This window comes from Engystomops pustulosus, chromosome 1 (genome assembly GCF_040894005.1).
Source record: "Engystomops pustulosus chromosome 1, aEngPut4.maternal, whole genome shotgun sequence".
NCBI lineage: Eukaryota > Metazoa > Chordata > Amphibia > Anura > Leptodactylidae > Engystomops > Engystomops pustulosus.
Genome location: NC_092411.1, coordinates 292,693,814 through 292,704,700, shown reverse-complemented (window position 1 = coordinate 292,704,700; position 10,887 = coordinate 292,693,814). Strand labels below are relative to the sequence as shown.

Sequence of the window (10,887 nt, the reverse complement as noted above, 5' to 3'; positions counted from 1 at the left end):
CTCCATATATGGTGGTCATGCAGAGCTTTGTGACCACAACCAGGCGCGTTGGATTGAATTGTCCCAGGCCAAGGCTGTCACTTAAACCTCTTCCTGTGCACGGTTATATAATAAAATGTGACAGCCGTGGCACCCTGTCATAAATATGCTAATTGATATGCTCAGAGGGGCACCCGCGGCTGTTGTCCAGGTCCTATACTGCAGCTTTGAGCTAAATCAGAGCTGTGCTCCAATACTGCTGAATGCCAGGACAGAGCAGGAAGTGATATACACGGACACTTCCTTCTCTGTCACTATAGTAGCATGGCCAATGTCCCAGCACCACACAACATAATGACGTTATTACGCTGCCAGCACTGGGCGGAGGAACACAGAAGCCCAGAGGAACACAGAGGACTATAGTGCATGTGCATCCAGGCCGGGCACCTGGGCTATGCACCTGGCCCAGGCCCCCGCTTACCCTACCAGGCTGATGCTGCTGCATATTTCAGTGAGTGGAGGCTGCTGCTGGACATTTCAGTGAGTGGAGGCTGCTGCTGGACATCTCAGTGAGTGGAGGCTTCTGCTGCGCATTTCAGTGAGTGGAGGCTGCAGCTGGACATTTCGGTGAGTGGAGGCTGTCAGTAATTTTTATTGAATGGTGGTTGCTGTTGGTCACTTATGTTAAGTGGAGGCTGCTATCGGTAATTTAAATTGATTGGAGGCTGCTGTCAGTTATTTTTATTAGGTGGAGGCTGCTGTCAGTCATGTATATTGAGTGTAGGCTGTTGACGGTCATTTTTGAGTGGAGGCTGCTGCTGGACATTTTAGATAGAGGCTTCTCTGTGATGTGTGAGAAGGGGGTGGCAGCATGTTGGGGGCCCTGGATCAAAGTTTGCACCAGGGGCCACAGCTGTCCTGTTACACCACTGCATTATAGTACTCTTTATTGTACTGCTTTTATAGTTCTTATCTATGCCTTATGCAATGTAAGAGGTAGCTGCCCAAACCTTAGGTGTCTGTCTTGGTTCTTGTTTTATATTGTTTTAAAATGTTGATGAAAATCAGCATTAAAATGTATTTAAAAAATGAAGTCTAATTGGAAAGTTTATATAGCACTAAAATTTACATATTCATCTTAGATTCCGTGGTGCAGTTTCTCCCAAGTATGGTAATCCCCACTTCTGTATCAGCCTACAGCAGGGCACACGACGGAAGGAGAACCATTGAGTTTTTCAGATGTAGATTTTGATGACGATTTTTTTAAGTGCCATGACACATTTCAAAAGTTTCTGGGGTAACAGAACAGTTGAAGCCTTCTACAAATAACCGTATTTTTGGTAACTATACCACTAAAAGAATGTATCAATGGGTAATAGCATTGGCTCATGTAGCTGAGAAATTATATGTTTTCCAAAAAATATTGGTCCCCAAATTTTTATTTTTACAAGTCGTTAAAGAAGGAAATGCTCCAATGCACTGTTCTTAGTAAATCTGCCCCATTATGTCTTGATGTCTATTGTCCATCGTAAAAATCATATACAATTGATTCCCTGGTTATAAGCCCTGTAGTTATATGGCATCAGGAGTTCTTAGTCTACATTGTATAGGAAACACCTGTAATGTATGGAAAGGTCTCAGGCCTTGTGCTCTCCATATACAACCTTAGCCGCACTGGGATGCACAGTAACATCCCATCTCATTAAGGGTTAAAGATCTTTTGTATGTTCTGCAGCATTTGTATTACTAATCGATGGATTGATATTACCCGGTGCCTTTATTACTACCTTGGTCTCTTACAGCTGACTCGCTACATAAAGGAAGAAAGGGATTTTTTAAATGAGAACGGAGATTGGATGACACCACTAGATATAAGGAATTGGGTGGTGAGAAGATATAAAAATGGTAAATTAATATCTAGAACATCTGTCGGAAGATTTGATGCATCACTTCCAGAAGAGAAGCAGCTCCATATGACTCCACAGCTAGTAACATGGAAACAGGGGCTGGTAAGTCACTAATAAAGGAGTTGGCCACACTGTACATAATTTTACCCATGTGCCTTTACTGAATGAATGTTCATGAGATGATTCAGCAGTCATGATACTTACTTGTGTACAGTGTGTAGAGCTCCAGGCTTCTTGCTTTACATCTCTGAGCTCCTGTGAATAGATGGATCTGTAGCAGCAGAATATGACTCATCCTCCTCCTCTGGTAGAGAAGGACTATGAGAAGAGACAAAGTGAGTGACATCACCTGGATTTCTTGGAGCTAAGTCACAGATGTCCGCTGTGTGTGCAGGCAGAGGGCAGCATGCAGAGAATAGACTGCAAAACACATTAAGATTTAGAGAAATGTCTAATCGAAGAGGTTTATTGAAAACTGGTCAACCCCTTTAGGCCTTCAATAAAATTTACTTTGTCTTCAATTATATAAAACTAAAAGCTATTTAAAAGCCATTACAAAGTTTTGTCTATTGTAAAAAATGTTAATGTTAGGATTTGGTAACACAGAAGACAGGGGATAGTGTGCCCTGAGCTTGCCCCAACCTCTGTCCCTTCCTATAGCCCCCCCACACTAAACCGTGGGGCAACTACTTGAAGACTCAAAATACACTGGATAAGTGAGGGAAGGGAAACGCGAACAGACTGACAAACATAAAACACAAAAGAGTGGTAAACTAGCCGGAGTCACAACGAGAGGGTACGTCAATAGCAAAATCAGTAAGCAAAGAGTCAATGTCAAAAACTAGCCGAGGTCAAAACGATACAGATATGGATCAAGTCAAACCTAATGCTGAGAGCGAGTGGAGAAGGGATTTCAAACACTGGCACAGGTGACTAGTGAGGCTGCAATTTATGCAGCCAGAACCCCACCTCCAGAACCTGATAGGAGCTGGACAACTACTGGGAATTAACCCCTCATGGTGCAGAATAATCAAGCACAACAGCAGGTACCATGCAGAGGTACCACAAGACCCAGCAGTTCAGAACACAACTCCTAGACAGCGTGAGATCTTAGCAGCTGCTGCCCAGGGCGCACGCCAGAGATCGCTGGTAGCGGACGAGAGGATGAGTTTGCGCGGATATGCGCCGGAGGTCGGAGAACGTCTAGCGAACCTGACAGTTAAACTTTAAAGATAATCTATTACCTGCTCCACAACAATACCAGAGAACCAAAATTTTCCATATGCTGAGACAAAAACCGGGGCACACTACCTGGGGCCAGTCACTTGTTGGTCTATTCTGTAACTTTACCTTAGATCTTTTGAGATTTGTTATACTAAGTTTTACATTTCTGGAAAATCTACAGCTAATCTTTTGGAATCCCTCAAGCAATGACTTTTACAAAATCCATTACGAAATTTCTGTGACATGAATTCAAATAGAGCCCACTAATGGTTCCCATCCTGGGCTCAATATACCGTAACTGTTAGTCGGACCCATTAACCTGTTGACGTTCCATAATGTACTATTATGGAATAGCGCTCCATGTCGTCATAGTACTTCATGATCGGAAAACAGGGTGTCAACTGTGACTTACAGCTGACACCCCCTGATAGCGGGTGCTAACCAATTAAATGTCATGGTCAACACAACCGTGGTATTTAAATGTCTGCATGGAATATTGCATGGAATTATAATGATTGTGTCAGCACCGGTCCAGCAACCATACAACCACAACAAGGCTTGGTGCTAGCTGTCAGACTAGGTAAGAGGTGGCAAACTCACCCTGCGACATCCCTGCGGGCTGAGGCCCTGACTAAAGCAGATAAGCCGCCCTGATAAGGGCGAACCCACTATCTGGAACCTAACCGACGGTCGGTCCCTCAAGCATCATGCAAGCCTCATGACAGGAAAGACTTACTTCGTCTGGCAGCTGCTGGATGCTGGAGCTGACAGTTAACCGGAATCAAGGAATAGACCCGCGATCACACTGGTGCACAGAATACTAACACAGAGACAGGGAATGCGGGATAACACTAAGAGGCAAACGATACTGACAAACAACATTATATACAGGTCTACAGGCAGGTTATCCACAGGTCAGGTCAAGATCAAGCGGGTTATATACAGGTTAGGTACAGGTACAGACAGACAAGCGGAGACAAACAAACCGGGTCAAAACCAAGATGGTTGCAAAGGTAAAGAATCAGATTCAAAACACAGAAAAGCAAACAAGATAGCAAGAGCACTAGATACACAGGAAAGACTAAAAATAACCTGCCAGGTCTGGGATGGGAATGGGCAGGTATATAAGGCAGTTCCCAGACACGCCTCTAGCAGCCCACCGGGGGAACTGGGACGCAGGGACACGCACACAGAGCAGGGCCAGGACTCGGGAGCGGGGACAGGTACGAGGCGCTGGCGCTGTGCCTGCGGGGAGCGAGGGGCATGGTTGAGCCCGCGACCCGAGATATGGGTCGCAGGACCACCCGTGACAATGGCGTTTATTTGTGTGTGAACTGTGGATTACTGCTTGTGTTTGGATTAACTGAGCCACACCCTGCTCCTTGTATTTCAGCCCTGCCCAGCAAGGGTTACTAGCCTGATGGACAGTTCCCAAGTGTGCTGCAGGAGGCGTGTCCGGGAACGGCCTTATATACCTGACTATCAGACCTTGCTGGTTATTCTTCGAGTCTTACCTGTGTATCTAGTGCTCTTGCTATCTTGTTTGGTATTCTGTGTTTGTATCTGATTTTGTACTTTTGCAGCCATCTTGATCTTGACTAGAGATGGGCGAGCATACTCGTCCGAGCTTGATGCTCGTTCGAGTATAAGGGTACTCGAAATGGCTTGTTGCTCGGACGAGTATTTTGCCTGCTCGAGAATGAGCTTTCAATTAAGGTAACACAGTGAAGAACACAGTGAAGAACACCGTGAAAACAGTGAAGAACACATTACAGATGCTTCCATACATCTGCTAACATATCAAAAGACATGAGTACGGAAAGGTGTTCTTCACAATAGTATGTGAAGAACAATATGTGTGAAGAACACATTGCAGATGTTTAACACGGGTCATTCTCCTTTTTGAAGTTCCACATATATTCCATTGAATAAAAAAAAAACGAGGAAACAGGACTGACTTCCTTATTTCTCAATAAAATGACACATTTTATTGGTCCCCTTGGTCCCCTAGAACAATGCTTGAGTCTCCCATTGACTTCAATGGGGTTCCTTATTCGCAACGAGCACTCGAGCATTGGAAAAAGTTTGACTCGAGTAACGAGCACTCGAGCATTTTAGCGCTCGCTCATCTCTAATCTTGACCTGTCTCCACTTGTCTGTTTGTAACTGATCAATAACCCAAAAGAGAGCCAGAAAATATCATCAAGAATAAAATTAATAATATATTTTATTATAAGATTAATGCACAATATACAAGACAAATTATATCACATAATAGGGAAAGAAATAAAGGGGAAACAAATGGCCCCTGATGGAATATGGGGCAACCACGAAAACCATAAGCGCCCTGCAGACACCCCAAAACCTATAGGTAAATAGTAGTATGAAGACAAAAATGTCTGATAATAATAAATAATGCAGATGGGAATATGGATAGAGAAATATCTCCTTAGTTGGGTCCTATGTAGGATAGGGTCCGGAGGTACCTTCCGGCTACCACTATGCACAGAATCAAATAGAGTCCTTACCCGTAGGCATGATGAAAGGTATGATGGGGGTCCCCAGAAGGCCAATGAACTGCACCCCGACGCGCGTTTCGCTGCTGCTTCGTCAGGAGGTGAAGTATATGTGTGGCACGCCCTGCTTTATACTTACCATCAGCCGTCCAGCTAAAAGACGCTCGTCACTTGACGCGGTCGCCACGTGGGGCCGCGCACCGGAACCGCGTCACCACGACACGCCCACCCGAATCACATGATCGGAGGGGAGTTGCCATGGAGACGCGCCCGGAACGCGCACCACCAAACGGACGATCGCGACGCACGCGCACAAGCACGTCAACCGGATACCGAGGGCAAACACAAACAGGTAGATACTGAACAGGTACAAATATACACTCATGTAAAACAAGATCAAAAAACGTAACTGAACCTGACCTGTATATTGACCTGTCCTGTTTATACCTGCCATAAGTCCTGTATATAAGTTGTTTGTACCTGTCTTATACCTGTGTTAGTATTCTGTGCGCCAGTGTGAACACTGGTCTGTACCTGTATTCCGGTTACCTGTCCGCTCCACCTTCCAGAAGCTGCCAGACAAAGTGAGTTTTCCCTGTCATCTTGTAGGGTCACTCAGGGACCATCAGTTAGGTTCCTGATGGTGGGTTCACCCTTACCAGGGCGGTTTATCTGCTTTAGGCAGGGCCTTAGCCCGCAGGGACGTCGCAGGGTGAGTTCGCCACCACTTATCTAGTCTGACAGCTAGTGCCAAGCCTGGTTGTGGTTGTGCGTTTGCTGGACAGGTATTGACAATAATGCACAAAAATTCTAAACCATAACCCAAACCCAACAAACATAGTATAACCGCATCTGTAACAACCCGTAGAATAAAATTAAATAGTAATTGAACCCGTAGAATGAACACTATAAAAAAATTATGGTTTTTACCAATTTAATCCCACAGAAAATGCAATAAAAAGTGATCTAAAAAACATGTACTCCAGAATGATACTGGTGCAAAGTACAACATGTCCTGCAAAACACAAGCCATCAACCAGCTCTGTAGCCAAAAAAGGTAAAAATGTTATGCCACTTGGAAGACGGTGATGAACAAATGATAGATTTTTCCTCACATTAGGAATTTATTTGCCAAATTTAGTAAAACAAAATAAAAAATATTAAAGTCTGGTGTTCCCATAATACTTTTCTATTCCTGCCCTAAAAAAAAGTTCATACATTTTCAACAATACCAACCCCACAATTTTAACACTGGAAAAAGCATCTCATCCCGCAAAAAAAATGCCGTCACATGGCCCCAGTAACGAAAAAGCAAAATTTTTATAGCCTACAAAAGGGGCCAATAAGGAAACTAAAATCCTGGCAGCTGCAGTTCCCTCCTTCCCTTCTGCGCCTCGCCGTGTGCCCATAAAACAAGTAACGGCCACATGTGGGTTTTCTATTTATATCTTTTGGAAATGTGTAAATTTTAGGGCTAAATGAACGTATAACCGACAAAATTTGACCATTTTAAATTTCACCGTCATTTTGATTTAATTACTATAAAGATCTCAAGGGGTTAAAATCTTCCTAAAAACTGTTTCTGATAATTTGAGGGGTGCAGATTTAAAAAATGGTTGATTATATAGGGGGTTTTAATGTTAAATATTAAACATTTCATCAAAAACAGAAATTATCCCCAAAATAGTCAAATCTGAAAATATAGAAAACTGATATTCGATTTGTAAGCAACACCACATCAAAATAAATTATCCAGACATTTCAAAAATTATGAAAATATGAAGTATGTATGGGAAATGTTATTCAGCAACTTATTTATGTGGTAAATCTGTCTCCGTGAATACATGATGATTAGAAAATGGCAAATTTTTAAAAACATTCCTAATTTTTCTTTTTTTTCATAAATAAACTCTAAACTTATCATCGAAAATTTACCACTAAAATGAAGTACAAATGTGGGGAAAAAACAATCTCAGAATCGTTTTTATAACAGTGTTCAAAAGTTAGAACCATATAAAGAGACGCAAGTCAGAATCTAAAAAATGGGGCTGAGCCTTAAGCTATAAACTGGCTGCGTCCTTAAGGAGATATAGACCAAAAATTAAAAGTTTTATCTGTCTAAAAATTATCAAACATGAAAAAGAGATAGAAATTTGGTATTGCCATAATTATACTGACCGATAGAATAAAAATAACATTTTTCTTACAGTATAAGGTAAACAAAAAAAGAATCAAAAGTAATTTACAGGTTTTTTTAAATTGTTTTTCTAAAGACCTGAGGCTGTCATAACAATTGATCAACAATTGATTGTATCCAAGATGGCGGTGCCCATGTGCTGCCAGGATTTAAATGCCTCCGGCAGCTGTGTCGTGTGCATGTATAGGGTTAACACCCGTGATGGGTGCCAGCAATGACCGCGATTGTTACTGGTAGGTGTTTGCTGATATATGTAACTAACGCCCACCTTGTATAGAGAGGGCTCAGCCTGTGAACCCTCGCCTAGTACTAGTACGTCACATGTCGGTAAGGGGTTAAACTTGTTCTTTGTTTCAGTTCTCCATACTTGGCTTTTGCCCACTCTCACCAGGTCATACATATTCTTTTCTGATTCTTTTCTGTGTTGCGGCAGCTTTGCGCTCTGGCTTTCTTTTATACTATTCTGCTAGGCTCATGTTGAGCAGGTGTTATGTGGCTTGACAGCACGCCACTAGCAGCTACACCCCCTCTCTCACAAAGGACGTGCCGACTGGGTCACAGGCCTATCTGTAAACTAGGCCTCAACCCCCAATTCTTTCTTTGGCTTATCGCCACAGCACCATCCGTAGGAGTCCAGCTCCACCTCACGCCAGTAGCATCCCCTCGATTCACAACGTCAGACACATTCCAACCACCCAAGCGGATGAGTCGTGCAGTCACCTCAATAAGGTTCTTAGCTCCTCAACAATGCATAATCACTGGAGCCTACAGCAGGAATTCTCAATGCTAAAGGAGTGGGGGAGATTTTGTCATATCGTGACTTAAGACAGAGAGACTTAAGATGAAAGGTCTTTAGGAGGCGACTGCTGTAGTTGTGTGGTTATTGTCTCTGTGAATTATTACAATAAACTTAAAGGAAACCTACCACAAGGAATCTGGTATCAGAAGTAGATCTGATGGTAGATTCCTCCTGCCTCTGCCCTACTCTGTAATTCATATATTATTTAAATGGAAGCAATAAATATTAATCCTGGATCTTTTATATTTAGATCCCTAAAGGACGATGTAGCGAATCCTGTCTACCGGGAACCCGAAAAGTCCTGAGAGAAGGATATCACATCTGCTGCTACGACTGTATCCCATGTGCCGAAGGAGAATTTACTAATCATTCAGGTCGGTTTATTTTATTCAATATTTTTTTTCTCTCTATTTCTAGAGAAAAAACCTTTTTTTTTTTTAAACCAGAAACTAGCCATGACACAATGGGCACATTAGCACCACACAACACATTCATGTTGGCAAGTCCAACCGAAATGTGGCACATGTCCATCAAACTGAGAGCACCAGAAAAAAAACTGTTCATGTGCTTTGTTTTTTATATATCCTTCACATATTTATAATCATATGCCAACATCAGCACTGTAGGCAACATCGTAACATCTGGTGCTCTCAGTGTAAGACCTCATGCATACAACTGTAATTTTCAGCTGCAAAAATTGCAGCCCAGCTCATGGCCCACACAGACTTCTACTGAGCAAGGTCACAATGTGGTCTACAGTGACTGTGCCGGATGGCCACTCCACAAACTATAGAGCAGGACCCCCCCATATGGGGGGGGGATGTTTTGAACAGAGCCAAAACAAAGAGGTTACAATCAATGACACGTGGACCTTATTTGCAGCCTGCATGATGCCCTCATGTACATACATTCGCTTATATGAGGCCTGAGTGGAAGTCGACTTTAGATTCTGAAAGGCATAATTAGCTTCACCAGTCCATTCATGGGGAAGTATTTGTAGAAAATATCAATTACAATGTAGAAACCAGATAGCCCAAGTCTACATCATTGTGGCCAAAGTTTTCGCTTGAGTATCCCAACTATTTGCCAAAAACTAATATTTTTTAGCTAACAGTTTAACAAATTTTTAGACATTTACAGTACACTCATTGGAGCAAAACTTTTGAAGTTATACATTTCTGTAAACATTAATGTGTAGAGTATAAAAGACAAAATACAACATACAATGGCCCTGGTAGCTCAGAGAATCCTGTGCAGACGTTGCCCTCCTCTTACTTCTGATCACAAGCTCATGTAACGTAACAAACTCCAGAGATATCAATGGATAAAAGTCTATATACATTTGGCTAGAACCGCACATCTCCATTGTTCTGTGTAAAGTTATTGATTGCTAGACCTGAGTCCCTGACAAAGTGTTTAAAAAATGTTACCTGCAGTGTCCTAAAATTCATCAACATTTCATCCATAGACAGCCAGAATTGCCGGAGATGTCCTGAAGATGAATGGCCAAATGAGAGAAGAAACAAATGTTATGTCAGAGAGCAGGAGTATTTTTCATATGAGACTGATGTTCTGGCTTTAGTCTTCTCCATCTTCTCCGTGTTACTTTCTCTTATTACTGTATTTATGTTGGGAATATTCACTATATTCTGGAAATCTCCCATTGTCCGAGCCAATAACCGGACCCTCAGCTTCATCCTCCTGAGCTCTCTCATGTTCAGCTTACTCTGTGTGTTTCTATTCATCGGTCGTCCAGTGGATATGACCTGCATGCTGCGACAAACCTTCTTTGGGATCTTCTTCACAGTCGTTGTGTCTTCTGTCCTGGCCAAGACCATCATAGAATAAGAAAAAGAAAATTTTGTAGCTCACCAGTTTTCCCATTCACATGTGCAGGAGATCCACACTGACGTAGTGTACGGTCCAAGACTTTAGAAAAAGAAACGGAACTCCGCACCAGGTTCAGGGTAAAAATAGTTTCTTGTCAATCCAGACTTTATTTTATAGACAATTTTTAAAATGTACATGACATGTCCCCTAGACCATGAAGAGGAACAAAAGAAACCTACGCGTTTCAAGTGCACGTGGCACTCTTAGTCATGGTTGACTAAGAGTGCCACGTGCACTTGAAACGCGTAGGTTTCTTTTGTTCCTCTTCATGGTCTAGGGGACATGCCATGTACATTTTAAAAATTGTCTATAAAATAAAGTCTGGATTGACAAGAAACTATTTTTACCCTGAACCTGGTGCGGAGTTCCGTTTCT

At 42.5% G+C, this 10,887-nt stretch overlaps 1 protein-coding gene across 1 annotated transcript; it reads left to right on the top strand.

Moving 5' to 3' along the window:
* Positions 1 to 400: 400 nt before the first annotated feature.
* Positions 401 to 10,504, top strand: LOC140113671 (vomeronasal type-2 receptor 116-like). The gene is made up of 4 exons (XM_072132653.1): positions 401 to 606; positions 1,782 to 1,988; positions 8,873 to 8,996; positions 10,091 to 10,504. Exons 2-4 carry the CDS (start codon positions 1,836 to 1,838, stop codon positions 10,468 to 10,470), a joined length of 657 nt encoding a protein of 218 aa, XP_071988754.1. The 5' UTR covers positions 401 to 606; positions 1,782 to 1,835; the 3' UTR covers positions 10,471 to 10,504.
* The last annotated feature ends 383 nt before the right edge of the window (positions 10,505 to 10,887 follow it).